The 15,371-nt window shown below is 47.2% G+C and overlaps 1 protein-coding gene across 2 annotated transcripts in view; it reads left to right on the forward strand.

Annotated features, from left to right (window-relative positions):
* Window positions 1-15,371, forward strand: part of LOC104396372 (hepatocyte nuclear factor 4-beta-like) — a 24,724-nt gene that overhangs the window by 4,554 nt on the left and 4,799 nt on the right. The window contains exons 2-7 of one of the 2 annotated variants that reach the window (XM_010006210.1): window positions 1,979-2,183; window positions 3,912-4,006; window positions 12,375-12,481; window positions 13,588-13,743; window positions 14,161-14,248; window positions 15,049-15,201. In XM_010006210.1, the coding sequence (XP_010004512.1) occupies window positions 1,979-2,183; window positions 3,912-4,006; window positions 12,375-12,481; window positions 13,588-13,743; window positions 14,161-14,248; window positions 15,049-15,201 (804 nt within the window). The remainder of the gene's footprint in view (window positions 1-1,978; window positions 2,184-3,911; window positions 4,007-12,374; window positions 12,482-13,587; window positions 13,744-14,160; window positions 14,249-15,048; window positions 15,202-15,371) is intronic. The other variant, XM_010006211.1, reaches the window with a different exon arrangement.

Here is a 15,371-nt window from a genome sequence, read left to right on the forward strand (position 1 = left end):
TTATTTTTGTTATGCAATTTTTTAAATGCACACTTGGCACATTTGTTTGTGGTCATATGTTCCCTCAAAAAAATAGATGGAGAAACAGATGCACAAATGTTTAGCAGTGCAGTTACCCTCGAAGGAATATTCTAGTGCAGTTCATTTAATAGTGAGTTATCAAGCAAAATAGAACTAAGAATCAATGTAAAGACCCTAAAAATTAATGTAGATTACCATTAAGCACCTTGGATACAGACTATGTTGCCAAAGGATCCAGCTGTCACTTACTGACAAATGTTAGAGCTGGGATCATATTACATGGATTTTGGGAACAGGTAAATCTCAATTCCTGTTGTTATGGCCTAAGAATGATTTTGATGCTGTCATGCTGTCTTGTCATGTCACTCCTATCTTGCTACACTCTGTGTATTTATTCATCCAAACATTAGAAGATGAAAGATAGAAAAAAAGGGTTTTGGAGGAGGGGAAAGGAAGTCTGACCTTTGCATTTGTGAATCCTTCCTAAGAATGTCTTAGTCTTGGCCTTAACCTTAGCTAAAAATCTTCCCAGTTTCTGAAAAACTAAAGCTTTATTGGCCTTTTTTTTTTTTTTTTTTTTCTTTTTTTTTTTTTTTTTTTTGGCTTTTGATTACAATGTTCATAGCACAGCAAATATTTTCACTATAAATTTCTGATGTGTACTCATATACAGAAATAGCCTTCTCCCTCTCTCTGTACATACACACATTGAGTGTGAATTACCCAAAGCTATTTTTATGCATTATGCATTGGAAAACTTTCTCTAAACTGCCCAGAGCAGATGCCAAGTCCTCCCTCTTGAGTGATTTGCACTAAGATTTGTCACTGCTCAGTACAACAGCAGCTGAGCTTTCCTCACCACTGCCCATTTCTTCTACAAGGAAGGATGTGTCCTGTCCCAGCAACTACACCGAGGTCACCATAGCACGAGATCAGCTCCCCTGGAGCAAAGAACTTGCTCCTAGAAGCATGATAAATTCATAAAAAGGTCCTGCAGTGAGTGCCCGGGTCAGGACAGACTCCACAAACATTCCTCCCCTCATCCAGATGTAAACACTGTCATCTGCATCTTCTCAAGTGTCTCCTTTTTTTTTTTTTTAATTATTCTTTTTTCTTTTTATTTTTTTCCTTCCCCAAGCTGTGCCTCAAATTAGGAGGGTTAAGAGGGCAGTGAGTCTGGTGGTTAAGGCCAAAGTAGAAGTTTGAAGGGGATTTTTCAGCAGTGTATACATGCGCTAGGCAGGGGCAGAGCTATTCCTGCCCCAAACCAGTGGGTGCAAACAGGGGGCATTCATATCACCTAATTTTAGGTCCCTAATTTAGAAGGTCAACCTTCCTGCACCCCTCTAGTGCTTTCCAGTGGGAGGCAATGAGTCTCTTCAGAGGGCAATTCAGAGCAGGAACCAGACTTAAGAGAAAAAAGTGACCCTGTGAGAGCTGCTTTCTCTGTCTTCCAGCTTTCAAGAGCAGCCTTTTGTCTCCTCTGTCATCTGCACAAAGTAGCTCATCCTTCCTGCTCTGCTGTCTCATCTCTGCCTTCTACTCGTTCACTTCAATCATGTTCTTCCCACTGTCTTCTGTCAGCACCAGCTTTGCACCATGTCTTCCAGGTGTATAACTGGGGAGGTGGCTCCCCATCCCTCAAAGGCAGTATCTCCCATGCAGGTAAGGTTTCTTTGCATCTGCCCAGAAGAAGAATAGCAGTCGTTGTTAAATTCTCATGAGCATCTTGGATTATGCAGCTTGAAATCTGTGTTCACTGAAGCAAAGGGAACACCAACATCAGAGGCCAAGCAACTGAGTTCCTCTCAGTTGTGGCTGATGAGAACATGACCACCAACCTGGAGGCCTTGCTAGCCACATCCACTGCGTGTGCACACGTGTGTGGGGCTGGCTCAGCGTGTGCTTTGCTTATAAAAAGCGACTTGCTGTCAGCTGCTTCTGGTTTCCATCACAGGGGACTCTAACGGTCTCTGTTCTCTGCCCACAGAGGCCATTGCAACTGAATCAGCCACCACCAACCTGCTGACCAACGGCATCAGCTCCCTCTGCTCCATCTGTGGGGACCGGGCCACGGGCAAGCACTACGGGGCGTCCAGCTGTGATGGCTGCAAAGGCTTCTTCAGGAGGAGCGTCCGCAAGAACCACGTCTATTCCTGCAGGTACCTCTCCCTTCTGCAAGAATTAAATGCAGTTTCTTGAGGCTGCAGCAGCCCGGGGTGGAGATGAGGTTGCACAATGGGGCCCCTATCCCAAAAGATGAATTTCCATGCTGTGAATGCTGACAGGAATGCTGCTGTCTAGGGAGCTAAAGAGTGAGCTACGTCCTATCTCATCTTAGGCCCTGACACCTCTCGTGATGAGTTCACCATCACTGCTTTCCCCATAGTGCAAATCAAGGGAAACGTACAGACCTGAGTCCTGACTGGGGTGTGTAACACCCAAGTACAACTCCTGGGTGTGGAGTGACACCCCCACCTTATCACGGCCCTGCAAGGGAACCGTGACACTGACATAGCACCGATGGTTTTACGACCAGTAAAAATGTTCTGAGAACCTAACATGAACCAGTGATGATTCACGTCCACTTTGGCACATAGATATATATTTGAGACCATTTTTTTTTTTCCAGAAGGAGGCTATAAATCACACAGTAGCTATCTTGGTTGGCCTTAGAAAAATGATTTATTTTAACACTGGAGGGAGGGGAAAAGAAATCCTGAATACGCTCAAGCTCTTCATCTCTAATTAAAACCTGGAAGTTTTCTTTCTGTTCCAGAGCTCTGAAGGGTGTTTCAAATTTTTGCAATGTGAGTCATTCTGTTTGTTCAAAATGCTCCTGGAGTCCTTATCACTCCAGGACACACCAGCCATGAAAGACACTTGAGGTGACAGATGTGTCTACCCACATGGTGCCCATCCCAGGAACTGTGGGATCCCTGAGCACGAGGCAACAGCTACTGCTGATTTCTTGGAAATTCTGGCTCTCAGTCTCCTGGGAATGGAGTTGTTCCCTCTCCCCAGGGTTCTGTGAGTCTCTGTGATATTTGGCAGCCCAGGGAAGGTCCATAGCATTGAAGCCAAGCAAATGGCAGCTCTCACTTGTCTGCAAACCCTTATTTGGTGAGCAGAGCCGCACTGAGCCCAGCTCGCAGCGTTCTTGTTTATTGCAGACATGAATTCCTTGGAAAGTCTTCAGGCCTTGTACCTTTGGCTTTTTACAAGCCTGGGAAAGTGCCTCAGCTTTTACAACCTGATGATGGTCCCGGAGCTTCCCACATCATCTCCTCTCTGAGAGGCAGGTCTCTCTTCCATCGTAACACCCACTGTAGCAAGAGCTGCTGAGTCTACATGGGCCACCCCTTAACAACACAGGGGTCCCTAAATCCCTCACTGAAATGAACAGGAATTAGGAGGCCATGTGCTTCAGAACTAGGCTGTAGACTCAAAAGGTCTTGTGGTCCATAATGCAATTATTCTATGCAAAGCTGGGCAGTGCTAACAAGTGAGATCACACGAGTTCCAAGGCCAAACACGCAGTAGCTGCTGGGAAGTGGGATGTGGGGTTTCTACACTGCCAGACTTGAGTTTTTACACTAGCACAGCTTGAGTGACAGTCACACTTTCACAGCCAAAACTATCACAGTCCTTGCAGGGTGGGTGGTCTGAAATCTCTTTGCTCCCAGCTGGCAAGAGTGGCAGTGCAGAAGATGAGGAGTTGGGCCAAGCCAACATTGATTCAATCCCATTCTTGCAAACCTCTGGCTCTTCTCTGGCTTCAGGCAACGTGTAGCTGAGTGAGGTCTGGGACTCTACTTGGTGCTGTTCAGGGAGACTGGGGTGCAGGTACCAGGCTGACTGGTCCATGGTTTTTTCCCACCTCCTCCCAGGTTCAGCCGACAGTGTGTGATAGACAAAGACAAGAGGAACCAGTGCAGGTACTGCAGGCTGAAGAAATGCTTCAGAGCTGGCATGAAGAAAGAAGGTAGGTGCAAAGAGACATTCCAAAGCTGCCTGCTGCTGACTCTAGCCCTGCTCCCACTCACAGCATGATGGAGAGCAGAGGCAGCCCTGGCCTGGGGAGATGATGCTCATGTGTCAGTGAGACACTTCTTGTTGCTGAAGCTGGAAGTCCCATTTTGCTCTTACTAGGTAGTAATTTCTATTAGAAACTTGCAACAGGATTCAGCCATCCTGGGATGCTGGTCTGTTTAGGATATTTATACTGGGAAAAGGATGGGCCTCCTCAGGGTTTATTTAGCTTCTAATTGTTTCATAACTCCCTTGCTATGTACCTGCCAGTGTGACTCCTCATCCCTGCTGTGACAGCCTCAGCGAGGACCTGCCATCCTCAGCCTCACCACTGCCAAGAGCTGACTACAGCAGAGTGGTGTTTGGTGGGACTTGGGTGCTTCTCCTGCAGCTGGGTGCAGCCCTTGGGGCAGGGTGCAGCCCAATCATGATGCTGTAGATGCCAGAGCTGCTCCTGCATGGCACTAGCAGCACTCCAGAGGGAGGTGGCTCCTATGTCCCCTGAGCTGGGATCTGAGTTGGAGTCAAACCTTTTGGTAGAGCCATCCTTGTGTGGTGGGTGTAGCACAACAATGGAGCCACTGCTGGCACTAGTACTGAAGGGCCAATCCAATACTGGCAGATGCCTTTTGTTGCTTCTCACATTGGCTGGATCAAGAGGGAGGTGGAGCGTTGCAGAACTTTGGGTACCAGTGGTTGTGGGGTTGCCTTCCAACCACTGAAGGAAATACTAAGTGTTACAGTGCCTAATGCTAAGCAGGAGAAAAACCACTCCTGTAAGCTTATGCTTTAGTTCCTTAACAGCCAGCTTCCCTGGGGGAATTTGGAACCTATCACAGCATTCCTGATCCTTCTGTGTTTGCATGGAGGGAGAGCATTGATGATGCTGGTTTGCTTCAAGTTTTCTGGGCAGAGACTTTGTACACTGAGTCCTTGGCAAAGTGGGTGCCCAGCCCAACACAGATGGTACATCCCCCTGATGTGCAGGTAGCTGGGTCATGGTTTCAGCCCTCTCCACCCTTTGTGTTGTTTTCCCTCCCACCAACAGCTAAAGGGTGAGGGAGCTAGAAAGGAACTTGAGAGTTTCTTTCCATGTCGCTGAGTTCAACACCCCTTACTCAAGGGGTGAAATGATGGTCCCACTGAAACCAAGGGGAAATTTGCCTCTGGTTTCTGGTAATTTATAAGATTTTCACTGTTAATTAAAAAAAACCCTTTCCAACCTTCTGATCATATGTTTTCCTGGAGAACAAGGATGTCTTGCAATTTGGCATAGGTTGTGGATGTAGGAAAAATCCTGGTGGTTTAATTTAGGAGAAATGGAGTAAATACAGATGGGAAAAAGTAGCCTTCAAAGTAACAAGGAGCAAACCAGAGCACAGCTGGTCAGTTCTAGGTGGGGTTGTAGCCAAGTGCTGATGTAGCAAGCCCCATAGCTTGGAAAAGCTGAGATCTGGTTCCCAGCTCCATTCTGTGAGTTGAAGCATGGTTTTTACTGGTTTTATGGTGAAGGTTATAAAGCCTTGGCTCATGCCTTCGTTATTGATCACAGCTCAGTGGAAGGTGACTCATTTCAAGTTCCACATAGTCACATTCTTTGAAACTCTTTTATGAGCCCAGTCAGGTTCTGTGCTCACAAACTGCTCATGTGTTTGGTAAGGAAGATTTTAAAGCACCTTGAGCAACTGCTTTGCAGAAATTAGCTTAGCTGACCAGTGTTATATCCAAAGCACATGTGCAGGAGGACGGTGAAAGAAATTTGCTTGCACAATTGTGTGCACAAAAAGAACAGAGATATTTGCTTTAGGGTGGTTCTAGATTAATATTAAACAGTCCTGTGAAAAAGAGAAGCTGTGTCTTGGGATAGAGCAATATGAGGGTGATACAAATGTTTATGGGGAATTTTCTGCTGGCATGGACTGGTCCATGGTGGGAGGCCACAGCTGTGACCTCCACACTCACTGTGGCCTGTTGTCCCAGCACTGCCACGTAGGAGTTTGACACCCACTTTCTCTGGCAGGCCACTTCTCAGCCAGCCCATATAATGGCACTCAGACTTTCCAGGGTGTGGCAATGGCATTGTTTGTTCACAGCAGAGGGGAAGAAGCTGGAAATTATCCTTTTCCCAATCTGTGACAATCAAAATACACCTGGGGTGGGGTTGGCAGTGGGGTTGTCAGGTCTGTGTCACCCTTGCAGGTTCCCCTCTGCTGATGTCCCGCAGACCCATAGCTCAATGGGTGTGTGAGCAATACCAGAAAACTTGCTGTTGCCCAGCAAAACTAACTGATAAACTGGAATTTTGGATCTAGAGTGATTTTTTTTTTCCAGTCCTCCTGTGTTGTAAGACATGACGTGATACACTTGGATCTTTCTCTTTTTTTCCTGTTAGAAACAACTCCAGGGCATAAGAGGATTGAGAGGGGCTCTATTATCTGGCTTGGTAGAAAGGAAAATTGCACCTACAAAAAAAAAAAAAAAGCAAAAAAAAGCATAAAAGAAGCCATATGATGCAAATACTGGCCTTAAACTGGCTATCTATGGGGGCAGTGGTGTATGTGCAAGGCTGAGGGCCTCAGGGTGGCAGGTCCTGGGAGCACCAAGCAGTTGGGCTGTGGGTTCATTCTGGGTTTGGGACAGCTGGACAGAGGTTGTTGAGAAAAGCATCAGTAGTGTCCTTGTGATTGTCTTGTTTGCACACTCTGAATTTGATCCTGCTTTTGGAGGGACCAGGACTGTCCCACACACGAGTCCTGTGCCTCCAGACTTGTGCCTTCAGATGGGATCCAGGTTCCACTGGCACCAGTGAGAGCAAGAAAGGGCCAAAACTTGAGTCTAATGGAAAGTCCAGTCCCCAGATTTCCTAGAAATTAGCTTATTCAAAAACACTCCTATCCCAATTACATTTTTTTGGTATCAATAACTCACTTTAATGACTACAAGTAAACAATCAGTAAAGTTGAGAAGAGGGCAGAGAAAAAGTTTTACTTGAATCCACACCCCAGCTGGTCTCCTGAAATGCCACTGGGATCAGGATTCTACTTTTTGACAGGAGATTCACTCCTTTATTTTTGTGTTGTGGTTAAGGCTGGTGGTCCTGGTGTTTTGGGGATTTTCTGTCTCTTTTCTCTGATTGTCTCTCTTTGCTCAGGAGAAGGTTCCATTTCTGTCCTTTTGCACAATGCAAGAGTTTTTTTTGGTCACTGCAACATCAGTGAATGATGAGAGCACCAAATGCTTAAACAATCAAAGAAAACAGCAGGATCCTGTTGTTAGCATCTTGCTGAGATCATGTTTAACCTTGACTAAATCAGCAGGGTGTGATTTTTCAGGTCATCTACTCACGTGGAGTTGAGTGTCTGAAAACTTGGAAGCCTTTTGAAATGCCAGCACTGCAATGTCAGGATTCATTTAGCTGGTGAAAAAAATAAAAAAAGAGGGGTTATTATTTAACCTCTCATCCCCTTTAAGATAGTTTATGAATGTACATGAACTCCTTTAGTTTAGCACAAAACTAAACAGAATTATTGGATCACTTATGGCCACTACAGTGGGAGAGTTTGAGGTTGTTTTTTTATTTGTTTGGGGTTTTTTTTGTTGAATTGGACAGGTTTGTGGGACAGTTTTATTAGTGCTTCATAGGACCTCTGTCTTGTTTCATACCTTTTGTGTATACATCTCTTCTGCCAGCATTTAGAAGGCTGAGATTGCAGTTGGATCATTGCAAAGATGGACAAAAAAAAGTTAAAGGATCTTCCTCACTTTGTTCTAGTCATGAATCAGGCCAGAAGCCCATGAAATTATCAAATGTGTATGTACTATTGTGATTTATTTGCAAAGAAAATACACCACACCTACAAAATCAGATCTAACTTGGAGAAAAATAATTATTTGTGCATAAATATTAATCAGACAGCAGAAGAGGTAGAACTATTGGTGGAGACAGAACCACTATAAGAGCTGGTGAATGTTGGCATCATGCTGGGCACGTCCCTCCTCCTTCTCTCTCCTTATACCATTTATGAATACATTTCCAGCTCCACTGGCATTAAACTTAGTGGAATGATAACTGGAAATGGTAACTCCCATGGAAACAGGGCTTTAACCTCTGCAGTTGCCATGGAAAGTTACTGGTTTGCTGCTGTCCCCTTCCAATCTGTGCCTGTGCCTGTATTTATTGGACTCCCCGGAGGTTCCTCATCCCTGGCTCTGTACCTATGGGGCAAGGCAGCAAGGACAAAATGTTTGGGAAACACGGGTTTGTTGCAATCCCACAAACACACCACTGTTTGCTCAAGAGCCTCCATATGTGCTCCACAGCCTGCCCAGCCACCGGCTGCCTTGATGTGCTCCTGGCAGAAGGGCTCAGGCTTCCTCGGAACAACAAAACCCCTCCAGCAGCTCCTCTACGTCAGACGGGGAATATGTTTGTTTTCCCATCCACTTCCCAGAGTTAGGACATGCTGTAGCTGTGGACAGTTCCCTGGAGGGAGATGCAGGCTCCATCTCTCTGCTTCCCCCAGGGAAAAGCCCTGGTTGGGACTGTGCTGTCCCAGGCCAGCAGCATCACGGGGCTCCCGCTGACGTCCCCTCGTGCCAGGCTGCAGTGACCCTTCCTGGTGTTTATTGGCTTTGGGAACTGGAACACTGTGCAGAGGACAGGATTAAAGGAAAAAAAACAAACCAACATAATGGGTGAGCAAAGCTCTTGCCAGGCATATACTGTAAATAGTAATGCCTGGGAGACAGTGGGATCCAGCGCTGGGATTTTAGGCCTTCCTGCAAGTTTGCTGAAGTTTTATTGACTGCAAAGCCAAGATCTGAGCACCTTCAGTGCCAGCACACCCCTTGAGCCTCACCACAAGTGACCTATCCCTTCCCTTTTACAAGCACAATAAATATAGCAATATAATTACCACACAGTAATAGATTAATTTTGTGGCAGGTAAAACATTAACTCCCTCTTGTATCTAATTCCATCGCATCTTGGGTACTTTCAGTGATAACACCCAAATCACCTTGAGAAAGTCAGTCTGTACCATCCACTTACACTTGAAGATTGAGCTTATCAGAGCATGAGGGAAGCACTGAAAAATGTGCCATAAAAGGACAGGCTGAAGCTTCTTAAAGGGATCTGTCATCAGGGACTAGGACCTGGGTTTGTAGGATTTATGTAAAATCAGTTGTGTAACTGACACACCAGAGGGCTGTGCTGCCATTCAGAGAGACTTAGACAGGCTGGAGAGTTGGGCAGGGAGAAACATGATGAAATTCAACAAGGGGAAGTGTAGAGTTTTACATTTGGGGAAGAACAACAGCATGTCCCAGTACAGGTTGGGGGCTGAACTGCTGGAGAGCAGTGTAGGTGAAAGAGACCTGGGGGTCCTGGTAGACAGGAGGATGACCATGAGCCAGCAATGTGCCCTTGTGGCCAAGAAGGCCAATGACATCCTGGGGTGCATTAGAAAGGGTGTGGTTAGTCGGTCGAGAGAGGTTCTCCTCCCCCTCTATTCTGCATTGGTGAGGCCACATCTGGAGTATTGTGTCCAGTTCTGGGCCCCTCAGTTCCAGAAGGACAGGGAACTGCTCGAAAGAGTCCAGCGCAGAGCTACGAAGATGATTAAGGGAGTGGAACATCTCCCTTATGAGGAAAGGCTGAGGGAGCTGGGTCTCTTTAGCTTGGAGAAAAGGAGACTGAGGGGTGACCTCATCAATGTTTACAAATATGTAAGGGGTGAGTGTCAGGGGGATGGAGTTAGGCCTTTCTCAGTGATGACCAGTGATAGGACAAGGGGTAATGGGTGTAAATTGGAGCATAGGAGGTTCAAGGTGAATATCCAAAAAATTTTTTTTACTGTGAGAGTGACAGAGCCCTGGGACAGGCTGCCCTGGGAGGCTGTGGAGTCTCCTTCACTGGAGACATTCAAAACCCACCTGGATGAGTTCCTGTGTGATGTACTCTGGGTGACCCTGCTCTGGCAGGGGGGGTGGACTAGATGATCTTTTGAGGTCCCTTCCAACCCCTAGGATTCTATAATTCTATGACTCTATGATTCTATGATAACTTGGTTGGAAAGGTGAAATTTTTACCTTTTCTTGTAAGTGGCAAAGAGACCCCCAGAGAGCTACGTGGGGGAGCATCTGATATGAAACCAGGCATAGGAATTTGGGTGAGGACTTTCCAAGGATGTCAGCAGTGACATGGATCTCAGCAGTTTCTAATGCTGCTGGTCTTTCTGGTGTACCAAAAAAACAACAACAAAAAGCTGTGAAGGGTTAATCTATTTGGAAGTTTAATCACAGATTATGGTTCCTATCACCACCTTCACCTTTAGACTGGTGGGGATCCCTGATTGAACAGCCTTTCCCATCACCCTCTCCCATGCAGGGGGCAATGTGTGCTGCTGCCTGAGGTAGGTTAGCAGAGCCTCCCAAGGGCTGTAGCTGTTTTGTCTCTAACTTGAGGTCTAATTGCCTCTGTGTGGTATCCATAAACTGGAAAGGCTCCAGTGATATCTGTGTTTGTTGCATCTTTTACAAATCAATGTCTCCATCCACCCCCTTGAAGCCGTCAGGTGAGGTTGGCTCTGAGGTGCAAAATGGCTTTGGTGACTGGAACCCAGCAGACCCTGACCACCAGCAAGGCTGAGCCTCAGATCCAGGGAAGGAAATGCTGCACCCCTGCCAATAAGGGGAGATACTGATTTTTGTCTTTCTGCCCTTTCACTTTGTTGGCCTCTCATCAGAGGTCGGTTAGGAAACCAGGTCAGTGGTTGGACCTGAGTGGACATAAAAACCCCCACCTTCCCACCCAGGGAGAGAAGTGGTGCCCATGTCTCCTCCACTGCAGGAACTCAGAGAAACATGCCCCGTGCAAAGGGTGATGCTTTCTCTAAAGCAAGGCTCAGGCTAAGTCTCAGAAGAGGAGGGCAAAATTCTTTTGCTGACTTGGCAAACAAACTGCTGGAAGAATCTTCTCCAGTGCTCTCTTTTGAGACAAAACCCCCCTGCTTCAATTTCAAGGGGCTAAAGCACAGAGCAGATTTGCTCTTTGGCAGCCACGCCTGAGTTATTCCCCCTAAATAAATCCAAAAGGAGCCTGGACTTGCTGTATGAAGGAGGAGGGATGTGTTGCATTATCACCACATGCTAAATCTTCCCCCTCCCTCTGCTCCAAGGACCTGACTTGCCTGTCTGAGCTGTATGTAGCCAGGACGTATGGGCTGTCAGGAAGGCACTGAGTCTGAGTTCAGGCTCCTTCCTTCCTCAAGCTCCTTGTGGGCTTGTTTGCTGCTGGTCAGAGGCAACAGTGAAAACAAGGTTGGAATAAGTCTAAGTTCTGCTTTTTTTCCTCTGCTGTTATTTTACTTGATGGCTGCAGTGGAGGTGAGTTGGTTCCTGGAGCCTGTGTTGCAAAAATAAGCTGCCAAAGTGCAAGAAATCCCTTAGGCTCAACATACAGGGTTGGAAGGAATGGAGGCCTAGATGGGACTTGTGCATCATGGTTTAAAGGCTGGAAATGGCCTCAAAAAATCAGGGTGTTTTTTTTTCTGACCTCCCATGGCACAGTCACACTTTTCTGCTTGCAAAAAGCCCAGGGCTGATCCTCACTCTGCTGTTGTCACTACAGGGTGTCCAAGTGGCATCACTGTTCTCAGCAGTTCAGGGCCCTCTGAGCTGATGAGCAGCAGTGATTCACAGCGGGTGAATTTAATTTAAGCTTCATTTCTTTGGAATTTCTTCAATGAGGTGACTGTTTCTGCTCCCCGTGAGTAGTGATGTCCCTCTGGGACCACCTCCTGCAGTGCCTCAGGGGCAGGGGACACTTCAAGGCTGCTTTGAGATGGGATCAGGGGATATTTTTTCCAGTGCTGCTGTAAGATGAGATGCAACCTCAAGAGCATCCTGCTGTACCAGGAGCTCAAGAGAGAAGTCCCCAGTGCAGACATGGTAGAAAAAGGGTCCCAGAGGCCAGGGCTCCAGCAGGGTGGGTGCATTGTCAAGATGCTTGACATCTAATCCCCAGACTCCCCCTGAGCTGTATCAAGGCTAGGGGGACAAATTAACATCCCATAAATAGCTTAATGGCCTTGTATCCCTCTCTTGCTCCTGTGCTTGGTCTTCTCCCTGTCTGATGGCCTTTTCCCCTTCCACTAAATCTCCAGTTTTCCTGTAGCTCCCACTCAATCTTATTCCAGCATCCAACAAGAGGGGAGGGTCTTGCAGGGCACTCAGGGAGGGCTTGGGGAGGAGAAGTACCAACAGCCATTGGTTGTGTGGGAGGTTTCTTGCTGACCCCACCACTTCTTGCTCCACTGCAGCCGTGCAGAACGAGCGCGACAGGATCAGCATCCGCAGGAGCAGCTACGAGGACAATGGCTCACTCTCCATCAACGTGCTCACGCAGGCTGAGGCCATGGCACAGCAGGTATGAGATGTGGGGACAGCCCCCCAAACAAGTAGGTGGCCTTCAGCTGTTCTAGACAGGGTTACAAAGCCATTAAACCAACCAGGGGTGGATCTTCCTCTGCTCTCAGATGGCTCTTGCACGAAGCCGCAGGGAGGAAAAGGCACGAGAGAGATCCAAAAGCAGAGAGGAAAATCCTTGGTGGATTATCAAGACAACATGCCCTGCAGGGAGCAGATGCAGCCCTTGGCCTGTGAGATGCAAAGCTGAAATCCCAAGGGCTGAGGGTTTTTGTAGGTCCCCTCTGCCCCCAGCCCAAACTGCTGCTGCACCCCTGAAGTCTCCCTGCATCACGTGCAGAACCTCATCCCTCCTTGCTGCTCACTCTGCCCTGCTCAGAACACAGTGTTCCCATCATGGTCCATCACATTTTCTTGTAACTTCTTTCCCAAGGCAACACTTTCAGGCAAGAACCTGAAAGATAATACAATTGCTAGGCTTCAGCTAATGCTGATTGCTTTCTTATTTCATGTTCCATCAAGAATTTCACCCTGTTCCTCCTTTACATTTTTATGCAAACGACCTTTCTCCACTGAAACCCACGGTCCAGATGTTGCATATTACATGCAGCAATGCACCCACTTCCTTTTCAAAAATGACCATGTTTTAACCCTCTCCCCCCTCAGGCATTTCTGTAGAGATCAAAATGGGTGTTTTGTATCCCAGACAAGCACTTGGGGGAGGAAGCCTGGATGTGTTCCATGCATTTGGCTGGCTTAAGTGATTGATGGGAAGCGGAGACCCAGGGCTGCTGGTTACTGCTAGGAACGGGGAATATTAATCAGATGTTGTCCTGAGGCAGCTTGGAGAGTGGGGAAGGCGGTGGAGGAGGGAGGGGTGTCTGTTGGGACCGAGCACCACCTCGTGGAGGCTTTGCCATGGGCTGTGCACTGGCCAGTGGACACTGCTGAGCAAGTCAGCGTGCAGCCACAACAGTGAGCATCTTCTCAGTGACCTGGTAAGGGCAATGTCTGGCAATGTCTGCCACATGATCACTGAATCGCTGCTATTGAGGATGAAAACACAACAGATCTGGTCCCAGGCCAACTGGGTTGTTTCTCTTCCAGTATTCGTCGCTGAGCCCCGTGCACAGTGCAGACATTGCAATGAAGAAGGTTGCAACCATCAACGATGTGTGTGAATCCATGAAGCAGCAGCTTCTGGTGCTGGTTGAATGGGCAAAATACATCCCGGCGTTCTGTGAGCTCCCTCTTGATGACCAGGTAAAATGCAAATGCCTCTTCCCTGCAAACCCACCTCCCCCCAGGGAGATTCCCAGCCTTAGAGTTCAGTAGCCAAAATCTCCCTGAATGTAATAGAGTTTGTCACTTTGATATGCACAAGGATCCAGTCAAAAAGGTTTTCCCCGAGAGCTGAATATAAAAGCAGTTTATTTCCTAAGATCTCAAACTGCTCAAGCCCCTCTTTGCTCTTCCACCTGAAAGCAATTTTTCCTTTCATGTCATATGCACGTAGCCCCTCTGAACACTGAAGATACTCAGGATTTCTAGCTCTTCATAGTACTTCATCTGCAGGTCTAACTTACTGGAGCAAACACCACACGTGGCTTGATCTAAGCACCAACAGCTCCCTTTGCTTCTCAAATGTAATGCAATTCCTTTCTCCTGTGCCATCTCCAGGTTGCCTTGCTCAGAGCCCACGCAGGGGAGCACCTGCTCCTGGGGGTAGCCAAGCGATCCATCCCGTACACCGATTTCCTGCTGCTAGGTAAAAGTAGTGAAATACACTCCTGCTTTTACAACTCATACACCCCAGTCCTTGCCAAGTACTCTGCTTGCCTGAAATCCACCCCCCCTGGACCCCTGGACGTGGTCTGCACATCTGGCTTGAGACTAAATGCTTGAGAAGGTCTCTGGAGAAGTGGGCAAAGGACCAAGCAAAGTCCCTACAACTGGTCCCCTTCTGCTTTGAAATTGTAGATGAGAAAACCCCCAATATTTGAATGGCATCTTAAACTATCTTGCCTTGTTCTTTAACTGAAATTGCCAGGACACAGGCAAGGAGGTATTTGGGTACTGGTGCTTAAAATCTTTGCAGAAAGGTCTATTAAAAATTATACAGCAAATAGGGATTTCCTTTTCATCTAGCTCTCTGATATCAAAAACACAGGTGGGATTATTCTTGGAAAAATGAGGCTACTGACCTTGCAAGCCCCACATTAAAGAAAAGAGGGAGGGAGAACTTTATTTTTTTTTAAAAATCACAAAAATAAAGATTCCACACCACTTGCTGGGTATAATAATGGGTAACTGAGAGCAGGAGGTGGAGCAGGCTTTGTGTGCAGTGTGGGTGCACCAACATGTGCAAACAAGATATTTCAGGGCCAAAGAATGAGATCCACAGCCTGGTTCTCAACTGTGAATCTGAGCATGAATCTGCACACTGGAAATCAGTTGCACAGGGGCAGTGGGACTGGCTGGCAAGGTGCCTTAGGGTAACTTCGGTCTGAGACTCTGTCTGCAGAGGGAGAGTGAAAATCTGACAGTGACTTTCTCTTGTCTTCTCAGGGAACGACTTCATCATCCCCATGCACTGTCCAGAACTGGAAATTGCTCGTGTGGCCACCAGAATCTTGGATGAGTTGGTGAAGCCCTTGAGGGACATCCAGATTGATGACAATGAGTACGCTTGTCTTAAAGCCATCATCTTCTTCGACCCAGGTAAGCTTCTTCCTTCCTGATTGCCAGGCATGGGGCTTGAAAAGGAGTTGAGGGGTCTCCAGTTCCCAGGAAAAGCCCTTTGCAGCAGCTCCACATTTCCCCCTGTCTCTACTGCAACAACCAATGCTCAGCAGTGCAGCAAGGATGTGGTAGGAGCGACCTGTATCTGA

Source organism: Chaetura pelagica, unplaced genomic scaffold (assembly GCF_000747805.2).
Source record: "Chaetura pelagica isolate M959 unplaced genomic scaffold, ChaPel_1.0 scaffold139, whole genome shotgun sequence".
Lineage (NCBI taxonomy): Eukaryota > Metazoa > Chordata > Aves > Apodiformes > Apodidae > Chaetura > Chaetura pelagica.